This window comes from Schistocerca cancellata, chromosome 4 (assembly GCF_023864275.1).
Source record: "Schistocerca cancellata isolate TAMUIC-IGC-003103 chromosome 4, iqSchCanc2.1, whole genome shotgun sequence".
Classification (NCBI taxonomy): Eukaryota; Metazoa; Arthropoda; class Insecta; order Orthoptera; family Acrididae; genus Schistocerca; species Schistocerca cancellata.
This window is the reverse complement of record NC_064629.1, coordinates 638,551,651-638,571,476: the sequence shown is the minus strand read 5'-3', so window position 1 is coordinate 638,571,476 and position 19,826 is coordinate 638,551,651. Positions and strand designations below refer to the sequence as shown.

The following is a 19,826-nucleotide window of genomic DNA, read 5'->3' as shown; positions in this document are numbered from 1 at the left end:
TTTTTCCATAACATATGTCTAATTTTGCAGGATAATCTGATTGTTAGCTATGTTATGTTTGCTAATTCTTCAAGTTACACATTTTTATGCCATATACGTACTCCCACTCAAGACCTCGTATGAACTTTTTCAATCCTCAGTGCACCCAGCCTAACACTCGACATCTGTGTTAGCAGTTATTGCCATTCCCTTATTCATATTTCCAGATATAACCACCTTTCCTACAGTAACTATGGGAGTTTATGTTTGGGATAATTCTTACACCCCTGACAACTAAATATTTGTAAATAAGGTTGTTCTAGTGTTTCTAATGTCTTTCATTACCTACATGATTTGTGGCAATAGACCATTTCATAAAATTCTAAAAAGAAGTCTCTGTGTTTGGACTATTGGTATAACCCCATTCGTAAAATATCCATTCATAAAATTAATGATATTATAAGAAAATGTTACATTTCTGGAACATATAGCCAAATGAAACATTCTTTTAGTGAACACATTTTCACCTACAACAAGAGCTATCAGAAAGGTCTGCACTGCTACCTGACAGGCCTTTATGTGCCACCACAACTCAGCACAGGCCATTACTGGCTTGTTGACAAGTGATTACACTTATCCCTTTGATTATATGATTGAGGTAGAGACCTGGAAATGTGATTTTGACAACAATACTGTTTAAAAACATAAAGCCTCATGTGACTATGTGGTTCAAGCATTTATTAAAATCCAAAATATTGGTAATGTAAGTTCAAACAAATCCTCACAACAGAAATATGTGTCTGCAGCACCCACATAGCAAATGCTATCAAATCATGAAAACAGGCTGTCATACCTGTATCACATGCCAGTGTGATATTTACACTAGGGAAAATGCTGGACAGTCCATCAGTGCTGTGTGCCAAAAAATATATCATTCTTCAGTTAATCACATTTTATGGTCCACAGTTGGATATTTGCATCCACCAATTTTCTTCAGTTTCTGCTTCCAAACAGGCATCAGTATCACATAATTGCGCTCCTACTCCAGCAGTAATGCCACACCCTGGAAATTCTGTTTCCTGCAGTCTGTCAATCTTTATTTTCACTTAACTCTGAGAAAGACTTGAGAACTGATCTACAGTAATTTCCCTTGTAGTAGAAAGCATCATGTAATGTTTGTCTTGCAATGATAATTTCACACACGATGATGAATGAATTTTTTCTAGTATTGGCAAGTGACAGATAGTCACATTTGCATTACATATTTCCATTTGAGTCTGAAGCTTCTGGACAAGTACATTTACATTGTCTCTTACAATGGTTTCCTTTAGGACACTGAACTGTTCAAACACATTCAGATATGGAACACTTGTAAAAAAACCTTAGAATCTATTCTACCATCCCCAAAAGACTAAAAATGAGTAAAGGATAGCCAAGTGCAAGGTACATCTTTTTAGACAAAAATTTCCTGCATCTTAATGTGATACTTTCTGTAATATATTTTCAAACATTTGTGTAGCTACACCCATTCTCAGTTCAGTAGCCTACCAGTTGGTATCAGCAAGTAAAAGGACTATACTTATGATGTCTCAGAGGAGAGTAATTATTGACTACTCTGTGTTGTTTCCATCTTGTATCAAATGTCATGGTGATCTTTACAATTGGAATCAAATTACATTAATTTTTGGAAAAGCAATCAATGTATGCAAGTAGATTTATCTCATGCATACGAAAAAGATGAACTGAAGATACTTATGATGTTGGTACTTACAGAATCAACAATAGTGACATCACAGTCTGGCTGAGATATTATGTGTTTGACAATGTCAGTGTAGCCATGGTCTGCAGCACACATCAGAGCAGTGCTACCATCAGCATCCTGGATATTCATATCAGCACCTGCTTCTGTAAGCATTTCCACCATTTCCAGGTTACCATGAGATGTTGCCAGCATCAGAGCAGTTTGACCGTGCTAGAATTAAGAAAACAACATAGTGAATCAACACAGAATCACACTAGTAAAACCAGACAGATTTAATGCTGAATAAGGTTACAAAATTTTGGCAGCACATTATATTCAGTACAGATACTTTTAAAGGAAAGGTCACAATCTGTTACATTTAATTAAAAATCAAGTTCAATGAAGATTGGGTAGTAACTCAGTTAAGTAATAATGAGACAAAAACTGGCCTTGGAAAGAACAGAAGCAGCAATTGCATACGAGGTGGTTACCAACACTAATAATAAAACTGTAAAACAGTCATGTCTGTCCATCTGAACATGATAATCTCCAAAACTACTAGAGGTGAGGGTTTTGTAAGTAACTTGAACTTAGCTTGGTGAGATACATACACTTTATGTCATCAAAATCTGAACACAGAAAAAAGATATCATAATTTAAATTTTTAACTAAAAATCATCCGCTCAGGTTAGTAGTTTCGATTTTTAATCGCTGTGGCATAGTACACCAAAGAAGCAATAGATGGTGTTGATAGTTTTAACTCACATGGAAACATTCCCAGGTGTAAGTAAAAGATCTTGATGAAACGTGGCAGGTAAGTAGAGGGGTCAAAATAGTGCAATATGTACTTTTTCATTTTAGCTCAATTTCACTTTTATGGGGTAAAACACACTCAGAAAGGTGATTTGGAATATTAGGTTTAGAGGTAATAGCTTCAAAACCATTTGCTTTATATAGAAGTTTAGAGGTAATTAATTTTCATAAAAATTGAGAGATCAACTTTCGCAATAATTTGAAATTTTGCAAAATACACCACCACTTAATTAATTTTGAAAAATAAAAACTTTTGTCACAACATAAATTAAAGAAGCTTTCACACCACATACATCCATGTGTAGGAAGGCTCATTCCCGAAACACCATTTTTGGAAAAATAAGCTGAACATAATGTGCCGTCTGAGTATTTTCAACATACCTAATAAAATATCTAAAAGTTCATTATTATTCTAATAACCTATTGTTTAATTGTTATTTTATGTTTTACATTTTTTTTAGTTTACCGTTTCACACATGTCTGTTTTTTCAATTGAAAATAATAAGTGACTCATTATTATGATACAATATAATTACAATAATGATAATATGTAAAGAAATGCTTGAAACAATTTTTTTTACACCATGAACATAATGACATAATCATTCAGCAGAACTAGATCTGAAAATCATTTCACATAGTTCTTCCAACATCAAATGCCATATATGTCCAAAGGCTGTACCTATCCCGTCAAACTTTATGGAATCATCATATGAACATATTCTTTGTCCTCAGGTACTACACTTAAAATGGTTTAGACTGACCACCAAAAGAATTTAACCGGTTTTTCTCTGCACTGGGAATGACAACTTCTGTCAAATGTCTTTTGATGTGATCAGACATTAATTTATCAGATTTTGATGCTGTCTCGAATTCTCAGTCCAAACTTTCCATTAGTTTCTTTTGAAACTATGAAAAGGGGTGTCATCAGTATTTTTTTTTAAAAAACAACAATAACAACATTCTGACCATCATACCTGAGGCCAATGAACTTGTTCATATAGTGATGACAAAAGGCTCAACAGAACATGTACAGACATTAGACTTATACGGCTTTCATTTGAAAAACTTGGGGAGATATTCAGGTCTAGTTCTGCTGAATGATTATGATGTCTCCACTTGAGAAACAATATAATCCAGCTGCCATGATTAGTACATAATCAATTCTCTTTGTCATGTTTTTCCAATGTACTTAAATATGCCTGATACATATAAGGATATTTAGATGATCACCTGCCACGATTTGACATCCTGCTAAATTTTGTTTTACACTGTGTTGTCTGTCGAGTATATTATGTGAATAAATTTTGTTCCTTTTACTTGCATGGTGTAAAAAGAATACTACAGTTTAGGCATATCTTTACAGACTACCATTGTTGTAATGATTTTGTATTATAATAATGAATTACTTATTATTTTTGATTTACAAAATGTAGGTATATGAGACAGTAAAATAAATACCACAAAAAAAGGAAAAAAAAGAAAAAACTGAATGCAAAATGTAAAATAATTTGAAACATAAAGCAAATTATTAGAATATTAATGAACTTTTAGATTTGTAATTTGGTATGTCAAAAATATTCCTACACACACATCTACATAGATACTGCGCAAGCCACCTTACAGTGCATGGTGGAGGGTACCCTGTACCACTACTTGTCATATCCTTTCATGTTCCCCACGCAAATAGAGCAAGGGGAAAACAACTGTCTATATGAGTCCATATGAGCCCTACTTTCTCATATCTTACCTTCATGGTCCTTATGCGCAATGTACATTGGCGGCAGCAGAATCATTCGGCAGTCACTTCCAAATGCCGGTTCTCTAAATTTTCTTAATAGTGTTCCTTGAAAAGGACGTCACCTTCCCTCCAGGGATTCCCATTTGAGTTCCCAAAGCATCTCCGTAACACTTACTTGTTGTTTGAACCTATCGGTAACAAATCTAGCAGCTCACCTCTGAATTGCTTTGATGTCTTTCTTCAATCCGACCTGGTATAGATCCCAAACACTCAAGTAGTACTAAAGAGTAGGTCGCACCAGTGTGCTATATGCAGTCCCCTTTACAGGTAACCACTCTTTCCTAAAATTCTCCCGATAGACTGAAGTCGACTATTCGCCTTTCCTACCACAGTTCTCACATGCACGTTCCACCACATATCACTTTGATACGTAAAGCCCAGATATTTAAAAAAACTTGACTGTGTCAGGCAGGACACTTGTAATACATATCCAAACATTACAGGTTTCATCTTCCTACTCATTTGCATTAACTTACATTTTCCACATTTAGGGATAGCTGCCATTCATCACAATACTGGAAATTTTGCCTACATCATCTTGTATCTTCCTACAGTCACTCAACTTCGACACCTTACCGTACACCACAGCTCATCAGCAAACAGCCACAACTGCTGCTCACCTCGTCAGCCATACCATTTATGTATATAGATAATAACAACAATCCTATCACACTTCCCTGGGCCAATTCTGACGATACCCTTGTCTATGATGAACACTCATCCTAGAGGACAACATACTGGGTTCTATTATTTAAGAAGCCTTTGAGCTACTCATATATCTGTGAACTTATTCCATATTCTCATACCTTCATAAACAGCCTGCAATGGGGCACCATGTCAAATGCTTTCTGGAAGCCTAGAAGTACGGAATCTGCCTGCTGGCCTCCATCCATAGTTCTCAGTATATTTATTATGTGAGAAAAGGGCAAGCTGAGTTTTGCACAAGTGATGCTTTCTATATAAAAAATGCTGATTTGTACACATAAGCTTCTCAGTCTCAAGAAAGCCATAGAGTACTCTTTGTAAAATCGAACTGGGATTCCATCCGGACCTGGTGATTTATTTGCTTTCAAACCCTTCAATTGTTTCTCTACACCAGGTACGCTTACTACACTACTGGCCATTAAAATTGCTACACCACGAAGATGACGAGCTACAGACGCGAAATTTAACCGACAGGAAGAAGATGCTGTGACATGCAAATGATTAGCTTTTCAGAGCATTCACACAAGGATGGCGCTGGTTGCGATGCCTACAATGTGCTGACATGAGGAAAGTTTCCAACCGATTTCTCATACATAAACAGCAGCTGACCGGCGATGCCTGGTGAAATGTTGTTGTGGTGCCTCGTGTAAGGAGGAGAAATGCATACCGTCACGTTTCCGACTTTGATAAAGGTCGGATTGTAGCCTATCGCAATTGCGGTTTATTGTATCGCGACATTGCTGCTCACGTTGGTCGAGATCCAATGACTGTTGGCAGACTATGGAATCGGTGGGTTCAGGAGGGTAATGCGGAACGCCGTGCTGGATCCCAATGGCCTCGTATCACTAGCAGGCGAGATGACGGGCATCTTATCCGCATGGCTGTAACGGATCATGCAGCCATGTCTCGATCCCTGAGTCAACAGATGGGGACGTTTGCAAGACAACAATCATCTGCACGAACAGTTCGATGACGTTTGCAGCAGCATGGACTATCAGCTCGGAGACCATGGCTGCGGTTACCCTTGACGCTGCATCACAGACAGGAGCGCCTGCGATGGTGTACTCAACGATGAACCTGGGTGCATGAATGGCAAAACGTCATTTTTTCAGATGAATCCAGGTTCTGTCTACAGCATCATGATGTTCGCATCAGTGTTTGGCGACATCGCGGTGAACGCACATTGGAGGTGTGTATTTGTCATCGCCGTACTGGCATATCACCCGGCATGATGGTATGGGGTGCCATTGGTTACACGTCTTGGTCACCTCTTGTAGATGTTACATTTCAGATGTGTTACGACCTGTGGTTCTACCCTTCATTCGATCCCTACGAAACCCTACATTTCAGCAGGACAATGCATGACCGCATGTTGCAGGTCCTGTACGGGCCTTTCTGGATACAGAAAATTTTCGACTGCTGCCCTGGCCAGCACATTCTCCAGATCTCTCACCAATTGAAAACGTCTGGTCAATGGTGGCCGAGCAACTGGCTCGTCACAATATGCCAGTCACTACTCTTGATGAACTGTGGTATCTTGCTGAAGCTGCATGGGCAGCTGTACCTGTACACGCCATCCAATCTCTGTTTGACTCAATGCCCAGGCGCATCAAGGCCGTTATTACGGCCAGAGGTGGTTGTTCTGGGTACTGATTTCTCAGGATCTATGCACCCAAATTGCGTGAAAATGTAATCACATGTCAGTTCTAGTATAATATATTTGTCCAGTGAATACCCTTTTATCATCTGCATTTCTTCTTGGTATAGCAATTTTAATGGCCAGTAGTGTACTATGTCACTCATACATGAGTTTGTGTGATGATCAGATGAACAGTATGTATGTACGATTCTCCTTTGCAAATGATTTCTTGAATGTGAAATTTGAAACTTCAGCTTTCTTTTTACTCTCTTCAACTGCCACACCAGGGACTGAATGAAGGCCTTAGACTCGCTTAGCGATTTTACATATGACCAGAATTTTCTTGGTTTCTCTGCCAGATCTTTTGCTAAGGTGCTACGCTTCGTGCAGTGATCTTTTCACAGATGCTCAAATCTCTACTAACCTTCGCTTATCATTTATGCGGTCCCCTTTGAACCAAGAGTGCAACATCCTCTGCTTCCACAGCATTTTCCAGATCTTGTTATTAAACCATAGTGGGTCTTTTCCATCCTTTATCCACTTAACTAGAAACTTAACTCTCCAGACCACAATTTACAGTCTGCTTAAACCTTGCCTTTAATGCCTCCACACCCATCTCAATGGAACTAAGTGATGCTAATTCACTGTCTAACTGAGATGTTAATAACTGTTTATCTGCTCTATCTAGCAGAAACGCTCTCTTAGCCTTTTTGACTACTGATTTATTAACTTTCGTAATCATAATTGCAATAATGACATCATGATCACTAATCCCTGTTTCTTACTGACACTGTTGATAAGGTGCAGCCTATTTGTAGCTAAAAGGTTTAAGATATTTCCGCTGTATATGGGTTGCTGAGCTAGCTGCTCATGACAATTTTCACAAAACATGTTCAGAAGTATTTCGCACAACTGTCTGTCTCAACCTCCTGCAATGAATCCATAGACATCCCAGTCTCTACTCGGTGGGTAGAAGTCACCTCCAATCAGTACTTCATTTATTCAGTTTGTAGCGTAATAGTTGCTCCTAAACAGTCTGATAGGTAGCACATTAATGCATCAGCGTCCATTGGTGCCACATCACAACCATAGCAATTCAATTCATGTATCAAGGATTGTCTGCTCTTACTAGTTCACTTTTTCAATAAGTCTTGCTAGGATGGGCAGGATGTGTGCAGACACAGGAGCAGCTCGGCCACAATTCGCAAACAGCTGAATGTGCTTTTGGCTACAGTCAGTAAACTTGAGGCTGCTGCCTTAGGATGTACTGGTGGCGGAGAATCTAGCACGTCACATGGGGCACCTCAGGTGTCACTTGCTTTTCCCGTGGGCTCTGCTTCCAAGGCACCTCCTAGTGCATCCAACACACTGGATCTGCCCTCACAGCATGGTGAGTGGCAGGTGGTAACGTGTTCGCATCACTTGAGGCGGAAAGTGACTGACTGTAGCCAAAAGCACATTCAGCTGTTCGCAAACTGTGGCCAGCTCCTCCTGTGTCCGCACACAGCATGCATACATCCTACCCATCTTAGCAAGACTAACTGAAGAAGTGAACTATAAAAGCAGACAATCCTAGATAAGCAACTTGCTACCCTACTTATGTGTCACCAGTGGACACTGATGCATAATGAGCTACCTAGCTGACTGGCTATTCAGTGAGCAACTATTGCGCCACAGACTGAATGAATTTACAGTTATAAAAACATGAGACTAAACCTCTTAAACAGAGAAACACACTAGAAATTTAATAAACATACTACATGGAAAACACAGAAAAAGATAAACACTTAACTTGCTGCTCCGTAGACATGTATCAGCTGAGAACTGGAGCCTTACTGACTTGCTTACTAAATAGACAGACAGTTGCTTTCAAAACAAAACAAATGAGCAACTACTGCACTGCAGACTGAATGACTTCAACAGCACATTTTGTACAGCACATTTGCTAAAAACTGTATTTCAGAAATGATCTTTGTTATACATGGATGGCTGTGGCATGAAATATTCTTTAATTTATGTTGTAACAAAAACATTTTTAATGAATTAACAATGTTAAGGTATTTTGTACAATTTCAAATTATTACAAAAGTTGATTACACAATTTTCAATTAGATTTCAGCTTCAATATGAAACAGATTTTTTACATATCAAGGCTTTGAAGGTGTTCCCTCTAAATTTGATACGTCACATTACCTTTCAGGGTGTGTTTTATCCCTTAAAAGTGAAACTAGGCATAAAATTGCAGTATTTTGATCCCTCTACAGACCCACCAGGTTTCAATAAGATATTTTATTTACACCTGGGAATGTTCCCTTTTCAGTGACAGATGTATGTCTGGAAGTTTACGTCATGGACAGAATTAAAGTGCCACAATTCTATCTTTATGAATACAAATTACCAGGGAATTGACTTGGTTAGGATATACGGATTTACTGATTTTCCTTTGTACTTTAAAAACTTAACAACATCGCTTTGCTTCTTTTGATTGGTTTTATTTACATTTTTTGCTAGGAAAAATGAATTTATTAAGTTTGCTTTGTTATTTGGGTGCCTAGTCATTACACTTTGATTATGTTTTGTTTACGAATACAAATGCTTAGAAAATCGTCAAGTTTTTATGCAAACGCAACAAAGGCTGGAAGACCGTGGACCATGCAGTCTCAAGTATCCAATCCAGATAACAAGTCAAGACTTGCTGTGGCCCAAGGACATCAGTCTTTAAATCACTTTTTGCAGAATCTCATTCCAAATTTTGATGGGAAGCAGCACAATTCATAATTTCACTTTAAACATGTAAAATTCCTGGTGAGCTTGTGTTATGCCATGACCATAAACATAGCACAAGGTGAGACACTGCATGTTGCAGATGCAGATGAGGATGTGGATCATAGCGTCACTTGCTTTTCTATGTGGTTCTCTCCAGTGTTAGTCAAGCAAAAAGGGTCTTCATTCAAAAATGGTTCAAATGGCTCTGAGCACTTTGCAACTTAACTTCCGAGGTCATCAGTCGCCTAGAACTTAGAACTAATTAAACCTAACTAACCTAAGGACATCACACACATACATGCCCGAGTCAGGATTCGAACCTGCGACCATAGCGGTCGCTCGGTTCCAGACTGTAGCGCCTAGAACTGTAGCGCCTAGAACTGCACGGCCACTCCGGCCGGCAGGTCTTCATTCATGTCCCTCAACAATACTACTTCAATGTTGCACAAAAAGCAGCTTTGTAAGTCAAACCTAAAATTCCAAGTGCACAAAGTCTAAACCAAAAACATAAATAAATAGCTGGGCAATGCCAGATTTCTCAGCTAGTAGTGACATATTAGATGAAGCACTGATAATTTAATGTATCTGCAATGGTTAAAAGCAACAAGAGCTGCTAACACAGATTTCTGCGTTTCAAGTAGCTAACTAAGTTTATATGTACAAATTTGAGTCCCAGTTTGCAAAATTTGTACACGTTAAGGGCCACACATCAACAGCTCACCAAACCTCATGTTGAAATGGAAATGGGCATGCTGTGTTTATGGTCACTTGCCTCACAGTGTTACAATCAAGCAATGACAAGTAATATATTTTTTTGTACTTGACATCATAATGATGTCACACTAATACCTATACAACCAAGACGTACATTTCTTCAGAGTGCATACAGAAAACTGCACATGCACAGAAAATTAACAACCATAACATAAAACCAAGGAATTTATTAATTCCCACAAATTTCACTGTAACAAATACTGAATCATGAAAAGAAATTAATTTTCTGCAACACGACCAAATAGTTCAATCATGTTGTTCTTTGAACTCTAGAGCAGATTCTTAAGTATTGCCACTTTTTGTTGGTTGCCACATACCCACTGAGCTAGGGGGGGGAGAGGGAGGAAGGGAGGGAGAGGGAGGGAGGGAGAGGGAGGGAGAGGGAGGGAGGGAGAGGGAGGGAGGGAGGGGGGGAGAGAGAGAGAGAGAGAGAGAGAGAGAGAGAGAGAGAGAGAGAGAGAGAGAGAAAGAGGGGGAGAGAGAGGTAGGTGTCCATAATTAAAGTTCTAATTTCTACACATTGTGGAAAGATAACCACTGCTCAGAATAATGTCAGGCTTGAAGAGCATATTGTTGATGCACGGAGGAAATGCCATGGGGAAAAAAAAAAATCAACGACAATTTGACTAATGGATGGCGTCGTAAAGTATTAGAATATGCACACTAACAGACACATGGCACATGGTTGTTCCTCAGTCTGCATACGAGGTGCCCAACAAGACTGCCTCCATGAAGGATCTCATGCTGCTTCATTCTCTTTTACAAGATGTGCAACTGTGCGCTAGTACCTCTGCAGAAGTTCTGTATGCTCAAGAGTATGAAAAAAGGCATTGGTCTGGTGTCTCCTATGGGTATGGAGAAAATGATTACAAATTTGAAATATAGGTTCTTCTGAAGTGCAATGTGGCAACAGGGAGAAAAGCAGCTGACTCAACATCAGTTGAAGGTGTGGCCACAGCATTGCAGGAGGGGTAGAGTGGTAGCATGCAAACATGCGGTGCATCAGGAATTGCCTGGACGTTGGACATGCCTGTGAACACTGTGCATAAAATCCAACGAAACAGCCTGCACTGCTGAAGACAAACATTCACTCTGGAACTTCTTGCCTGGAAGTGGACAATGAATGGCCACAGAACATTCTGTGGCCAGACAAAGCCAATTTCCATCTCCAAGAACACATCAATATGCAGAATTGCAGAATATGGACAACGAAAAATCCTCACACCCATCAACCAGTACCATTTCATTCTGCAGAGGTGACTGTATGGTATGGGTTGATAGTATCATTTATTGCAGGCCCATATTTTTCGAATAGTTGACTCTTGTGGGTCCTCTTACCTGTTCCATCACTGGTAAATGCTATGAGAGTCTTTTGCACACCATCATTGCAACCCTTCTACAGTGTGGAATGTGTTGGTAGGACCATTGTTATGTAAGACAGTGCTCGCCTGCATACCGCACAGCCAGTGAAGTGCCAGCTGCAGAGAAATTTCACAAATGCTGTAACTATCAGCTGTCTTTTTCCTACAGCCTGCCAATCCAGATCATCTGATCTTAATCCGTATAAGTTCTGATTGTGGAGTTATTGAGAGGGGTTGTGTTCAGTGCTCAAATTATGAATGTAACTCAACTCAACTGAAGGCACAAACTTCACAATGCATTCTGGACATGAGCCCTGAAAAACTTTGATCAGTGGACAGCATATTGAAAATGTCTCGCACCCATCTCATGACAATTAGAAACCAAAGTCATTTTGCTTTTATGCGGTTTTGGCCTCAGAAAAATTAAAAATCGATTTTCACCTTGCGATGTGGTATGACCTTGTCATTGTGGATGGGCTCACCTAGCTAACAGTGCCACAACTACTGACTGCCAAACTTGTGCAGACATGCATATTGAACTTAAAACACCACAGGAAAAAGAAAGAAAGAAAACTGAATGAATCTAAACTCAGGAAAGGTGAGGAATTTACTATAGATTCATGTATGAAGTTCAACACAAAAACAATATGACTGATGTTGCAGATCTGTGTACTGATCAAATATGCTCAATTATTTGTCCAAATTCGGTTCGGTCTGAGTCCACACACATCTGAATCTGTTTCTCTCACTCTTTGACATGTTTCTGCACATCATTTTCTATAAGGATGCACAGGAGTTCTGCAGTTTTTGCCTTCCAGTAGAGCGCAAGAGCATGTCTTCAGAAAACTGCTCATCCACTGCCTCCGAGTTAAGTGACTTTTTTAAATCTGTCATAGTGTAAGGACAGTTTGACATCAAAACAATGTCGTACATTAAAATGCAGTAGTAAAGGGTTCCATAGCAATGTGAGAAACTGTAGTTTTTGTCTATATATTTATGTAGGACCAGCAGCATCCAGTCTTTTGTGAGTGGACAAGTCAGTGTCATACAATGCTGAATTGGTGGAAATGAGAAAGCAGTTATTCACATGCACCTTTAACATGCACTCCATGAATGAGTTTGAAGGGCACAGAATCACGATTCTCCAGAAAATGGTTTTGCTTACTGTGATTCTTTTGGTTTGCGTCGGACACTGTTACAACAGTACAATCTGTGGAGAACCAGCAGATAAAAGAGGGGCACAGACATCATCAAGCATGTCCCGGAGCACACACTGACAATTAAGTAGATTAATTGTCCTCCTTTACTTTTGTATCACACACATACCTACTTTTGAATTGTACACCTAGGGCTGGAGTCTTCGCCCGATGCTGAACCTTGTAAATAGTATGAAGCTATCCATACAGATGGTTCAGTGCTGTAAGCTGCGGGGTGAACTGGTGACTCATTACATCGCATCTGCTTTTGATCCCTACAAACTGCAAATTCCTCACATTACAATGGTCATGCGAATGTAGTCATTGGTTGGGAAAGTATGTTTTTGCAAGAGCCTTTCTTCAACCTGTTTTACAGAGAGGGCTGAATGTTTTGGAACCTATAACGATGACCACAATCTGGCAGGCCATAATGTTGAGTTCCAATTTTCTTTTCTTTATGCCATTGGCCACTACATGTTATCAAGGTCCAACATATTGCTGACAATCTGAACAGTAATCACAATTTCAGGGAGGCTTCTGAGTCCTATGTACTGCTATTCCTTCATGAAGATCCACATGTTACATTTCGAAGAGAGAATGTTCTGCCACACACGATGAAGAATGAGCAAGCCTTCTCTGATGGCTACCAGTGGAACTATGGCATGTGCATTTGTTCGACACCACCTATGGAACATGGGATAAAGTTGGTCTGCAACTTATTTGTAATGGTTTCCAGTAACCACTTTCAATACTCTGTGGGCTCACATAAAAACCACACAGAGAAAAAACTACACAGAATTGCCTCCAGGGAAATCTATTTCATAGATTTAGAAGCACTGATTACATTGTGTGTAGGCTTCGCATCACACTAAATTCCCTAAGTCAGATCATTTATAGTTGTATACCCCCAATTAACAATAGTATATACCTAATAATTTGTGTACTGTAATGTCTCCAATTTGTGTCACAATGTTCATTTCAGTCACATGTATGCTCTTTGATGATGCAATTTTGACAAACATTAGTGTACAGTTATTATTACTCTAACAATTTTACTGTATTATGAAAAATAAAGAATTCAAATGCTAAATGTAACACAATCGCCAACTATAGTCAAAACGACGAACAAAACAAGCGTTCAGTGCATAGTGTTGTGGAATGGGGAAAAAAACCGCAAATTGGTGTTCGTAAGAAGAAGAACAACACCAAAAATGCAACAGGAGCGTAATATGTAGGAAACTGTCCACGCAACCTGCCACTGATGATGCCTTGCAGAAAATAAAGGAGAAACGCGTACGGCACTAAAATTGTGTTTTATTCAGTTGCTGTCAGACGGTCCATAAGTAAAAATTATTAATATACCGTAATATAGTCAAAATACTTTCATTGTGCTACTGGTGTGGGTGGGAATATGGGGGAGAGGGGGCAGAGGAGAAAAAAAAATATAAATCAACTGTATTGAGTGTACTTTCAGTCAAATATAATTTACTCCATCTCCTTTGCCATTTTTTCTCGTTTTCTGAAGTCTGTGTTTTTCACAAATAAATATTAGCAGCTGCCTGCAGGATAATCTTTATACATTATATCACTTCTCACCATTTCTAAAATAATTACTTTGTTTTGAGTACCACTTAACTCAGTGCAAATATTTTTATAAATTGATACATTACTGTTTGTCATTCTGCTACCAAGATACATTAGAATGACAGCTGAAATGTACCAAATAATTAATAACCCGGCAGATGGGCAATATGCAATACTTCACTGAGAATGAAAGACAAACATGTATTATTTGATCTCACCTTGTCATTATCTTTCAACTCTTTTAACATATGTTATGTCATACGCTATCAAACTGTTGTCACTCATCATTCTGCCATCAAGAAACATAGAATGATAAAACATAACAAATGAACACTAGATACCACAAACATGCTATTTCTTCAAAAACAAAAGCAGGATAAATTTTTAGCTGCCTGATATGAGGTATCTGCATAACATTATCCATTTGCAATTCCTAAAATATAAATATTTTATTTACAATATTATCAGATAAAATTTCTTCAAGAGCCATTCTACTATTCATTTATGTTAGAATGACAATTTTTCAAACTATTTTCTAATAAACAGAACAGTAGAAAATACTAGCAAAAAGAGTGTTTTCAATTTCTTTATGAACGGGACAGTGTGAAATAATGCACACTACACTCTTAATCAACTGCTCATACTGATATCTCTGAATTTACACAAGATTCATAAATATTTCACATGGTATTGCTTCTTTGTAGTATTTCAAACCAGAAACCAGTGTGCCAATTTTGAAAATAATATTTTATCACTGGTCATTCTGCTACAAAATTATGTGACAAGACACAAATGTAAAATAGATAACCAACACAATTATTTCTTAATTCATTCTGATACAAGAGAGTAGGAAATCGCAACACTACATTGTGAACCAAGCTTATTTGACTTCACAATTATGTGGTGTTGCAGAAAGTTTCCAGTAACAGAAGTGGCAAATGTCCCTTTCAATATAATCATGGTAAATTGCATCTAGCTTCTACTACAAACATTACTTTTCCGGAAAAAACAAAAAAGCCTGCACATTTTATGCTAAAAAAATGCAACAATGGGAACTCCAGGAGATTATATATAAAGAAGAAAGGACTATGCACCACATAGGAGGCACTAAGCAGTGGACAGGCAAGTACTTACAGGTGACAAACACAGTAGTCTATTGTCATACATTCTCTCTCACTCCCCCCCCCCTCTCTCTCTCTCTCACACACACACACACACACACACACACACACACACACACAAAAATTTAATTCTGACAAAAGATTCTGCCCTGAAAGCAGAGCATTTTGAGCCACACACACAAAATTAATTCTAACAAAATATTTTGTCTGAAAGCAAAGCATTTTCAGCCCTTTTCTACAGGCCTGTGCTCTACTTTATGTGGCAGGTAGTCTTTTACACATATCATTAGGTTAAAACACAGTAGTTATATTACTGCTATGAAGAAGACAACAGTGACCTGTCAATGGTTCATACTACATATCCTGATGTTACAAATTCAAGTGTTTAGTTGCATGTCACCTCAGTTTGCACAAAATTTTTAAAGCAGCATGGTAAAATACTGCCCAAATCTAACAATGGCGAACATTTGTTGCATATGTACTGAAGCATTTACACTATTTTTTATACAAGTATGAGGTGAAAAACCAGGAAACAACTTACAGGTTTTGCTTTTATGTTTACATCTGCCAGATGAAACATCCTCCGGATGATCTGCCTATGAGTTTCATTGCGTAATTTCACCAATGTAGCCAGCATTACACATGTGTACCCAGCAGTGTTTGGTTTATTTATGTCGCATACCTTTGAATCAAGTAATATGGACACTACATCAAAGTTTCCACTGGAAACTGCATAATGAAGTGCAGTATTACCCTGTTAAAAACAAGCAATGAATTAAAGAAATTTAATGATTTGTTAAGACATGTTGGATTCAGTTTTGTTTCATGCATGACAAATAAAACTTTCAACACGGTAATAGAAAATCTAGGTGCAATGTACATAATTTGAAGAGCAAAGATAACAACACCCGATACAGAAGAGGTGTTACGCCGTATGGCACATAAAGAAGACTGATAGCTACCCAAAAGCTCTCAGGCTTGGCTACGTGCCTTTCTGTGACCCAGCACCTCTAGTATTTAGCAAGTTGTTACCTTTACCCCTTGAATTAAATACTTCAATGTACAGCTTTGTACCACATCTTTGGAATTATAGTAGAGAATGTAGCAATAACATGGTGTAACTGCATCTTACCTTGTTCTAAGATTTTGAAACTTCATGTTTTCAACAGGAATTACATAAATTTTCATTTCTGACCAATGTATTCTACACACATGATGATGCTTTACACAAGCTTCCCAAGAAATATTTGTAAAATTATACAGCAGAACCTCACCAATCCGCACTCTGATGGTTTGACCCCCTGCTTAGTCTGACCATTCCATTTTCAGTGTTTCGTTACATACACGGACCGCCGCTACAGTCATGATGCTACTAATGAATTTTATGTAGTTCTTCAGTATATCGAACAAAGCTGTATGTCTACTTCAATAGACATTTTATGGATTAGGAAATGGTGGATCATCATGTGAAAATCAAGGGAGTCATCTGCTAAGCAAAAGAATATTACTGACTTTTCTAATCCTGCTTAAGAACAGAACATTTTCTATTGTGTGATTTCTGAAATAAAGTATGCGGAGTTGTTATACTTTCACTCAACTTACCATACAATACAGATGTATTTGACTGTACAGGCACTATTGTACATTACACTTTTGTGTAAAAGTTTTTAGTGTGTCAACTTTTTCTTTTTGTTTTGTTACCATTTTAACATAGAACAATATATCATCTAATATTTTCCGTTTAAAATTCTACTCTACTGTTCTGTAATGTTACTAGTCAATAAAAGTGATCCTATGGTAATCAGACCTTTGTGTGTTCTGACCATGCTCCCAGTCCCATAGAGAGCAGATTAATGAGGTTCTACTGCATTTCCTAATTCAAATAAATTTTGTATCAGTTATGGTTTCAGGATTTAAGGTTCAAATACAAAAAGACATGCACAGTCTTGAAGGTTGGCTCAGAAACTGACTGCTGAATCTCCACAAATAAATGAAAAATATTGCACATAAGCAATCATTAGGACCCACAACTGTTAAATTACAAAACTGGTGGTCAATCACTGGAAATAATCACAACCGTTAAATAAGTAGGAGAATGCATCCAGACTGGTTTGAAGTCAAATGAGCTCACAAAACTGATACTAGGAAAAACAGATGCCAGATCCAAATTCAGTGGAAGAATTCTAGAGAAATTTAATTCATCCACAATACAGGAAGCTTCAAGAACCCTCATTTCATCTATTCTTCAGTATCACTTATTTGTCTATGACCCTTATCTAGTAGGATCAATACAGGAGATCCACACACAATGATAGCAGATTCACTGCGAGTTTAACAATAGCGACAATACCACAAAAATACTCATTAAACTTTAACATAAAATGCTACAGGAGAGGCACTGTTCATCATGGGCAAGTTTATAGCTAAAATTCCTAGACTGTACATTCCAAGAAGATTTTAGCAACTTATTACTCCCTCTCATACACACTTTGCAAAATTATCATGAGAAAATCAGAGAAATCTGAGTTCATGTGGAGGCTTATTTCATTTCTGACCAATGTATTCTACACACATGATGATGCTTTACACAAGCTTCCCAAGAAATATTTGTAAAATTATACAGCAGAACCTCACCAATCCAAACTCGGATGGTTAGACCACCTGCTTAGTCTGACCATTCCATTTTCAGTGTTTCATTACATACACAGACCGCCGCTACAGTCGTGATGCTACACATTCGCATATGGAACAGGAAAGAGGGGAAATTATTACAGTGCCCAAAATATCCTCCAGCACCCACTGTAAGGTGACTTGTGGAGTATATATGTAGACAGAAAACAGTATTCAAAAAATGAAAGAGAGACACTGTGTCTCTAATATATCTATAGAAACTGGAAGAGAGAAGTGCCATAGGTGGTGGCAGTGATGGTGGTGGTGGTGGTGGTGGTGGTGGTGAATCAGGCTAGATAAGAAAACAGACAACAGTCACCTGTGTATGTACAGAAGTTCTGGTAGATCAAGGACATTTAGCATATGTTCAGCATAAGAAATGAACTGAAATATTACTACTACGTGTTGGACATACATGACTAAACTGTTAATTGTAAAAAGTTTGGAAACGACTTAAATATGTGAAAAGTTGTTACCAGTTTAGGAATTAATTCCCTAAAAAGTGCATGTCCGATCACATTAATGTGAGCCCATCAAAAGTCTGAATAACCACCTTTTGCGAGGTGGACCACTGTGAGGCACGCAGGAAAAGAGTCAGTCAGGTTCTTGAAGGTACCGACAGGGATGTGGAGCCATGCCAGCTACTGTGCCATGGCAAGCTGTCCTATGTTTTCAGTTGAGTAGCCATAGTGTGAACAGCTTGGTCCCACAGAATCTCTATTTTGTTTAAATATGGGGTGCTTGGTGGCCAGGGAGTACAGTTAACTCATACTGGTGCTCTTCGAACCATGCACAAACAGTGAAAGCTGTGTGACACATTTTACTGTCTTGTTGGTAGGTGCCATGGTGCCAAGGAGAGAGAGAGAGAAAAAAAACTGATTGTATGGATGGACATGGTTTCCAAGGATAGATGCATAATTGTGTTGATCCACTGTGCCTTCTAGAACTGCAAGATCACCAGGGAATGCCCTCCAGCCTACATCCTTCCAACAATTGTGCAGGACATTTGCTTTCAGAGGTTTCACATCATAAGTGCAAACAGCCATCTGCCTGATGAAGCATAAATCATTATGTATCTGAAAAGGCCACCTATCACCACTCTGTGGATGTCCAGTTGCAGTACTGGCATGCAAATTCCATCCTTCTTTGCCACCAAACAGCAGTCAGCATGGGTGCAAGAACCAGGCACCTGCTGCTGAGGCCCATATACAGCAATGTTTGCTGATTGGTGGTGGACGAGACTGATGTTAGTCCTTTGGGTTCACCTGGGTAGTCAGTTGCTCAATAGCTGCCCATCTATTTGCCCATACAGATCTCCGCAGCTGTCATTCAGCCCATTTACCCATCATTTATGGCTTGCACTGCACCACAGTTGCCTCAGTGTTAGTTTTGCATAGTGCCACTTTGCAATGCATGGTATACTTTAACCATGGCGGCAAATGAATTGTTTATAACTTTAGCCATTTTGGAAATGCTTCTAACCTTGGCCCCAAAAATAATAATCATGTCCTTTTGGACATCAGATAAATCACTCTGTTTCTGCCTTACACAATGACCACACTGTTGTCCACATTCCTCCAACATGCTTCATATACCCTCCACTGCTAGTGCTGCGCTGGCCGTGCTGTTCTAGGTGCTGCAGTCCGGAACCGCGGGACTGCTAAGGTCGCAGGTTC

The 19,826-nt window shown here is 38.7% G+C and overlaps 1 protein-coding gene across 1 annotated transcript in view; it reads right to left on the bottom strand.

Annotated features, from left to right (window-relative positions):
- LOC126183426 (KN motif and ankyrin repeat domain-containing protein 3-like) overlaps nucleotides 1-19,826 on the bottom strand; it is a 429,549-nt gene that overhangs the window by 7,110 nt on the left and 402,613 nt on the right. The window contains exons 12-13 of the mRNA XM_049925400.1: nucleotides 16,022-16,234; nucleotides 1,751-1,951 (exon numbers count right to left, since the gene is read on the bottom strand). Of these exons, the coding sequence (XP_049781357.1) occupies nucleotides 1,751-1,951; nucleotides 16,022-16,234 (414 nt within the window). The remainder of the gene's footprint in view (nucleotides 1-1,750; nucleotides 1,952-16,021; nucleotides 16,235-19,826) is intronic.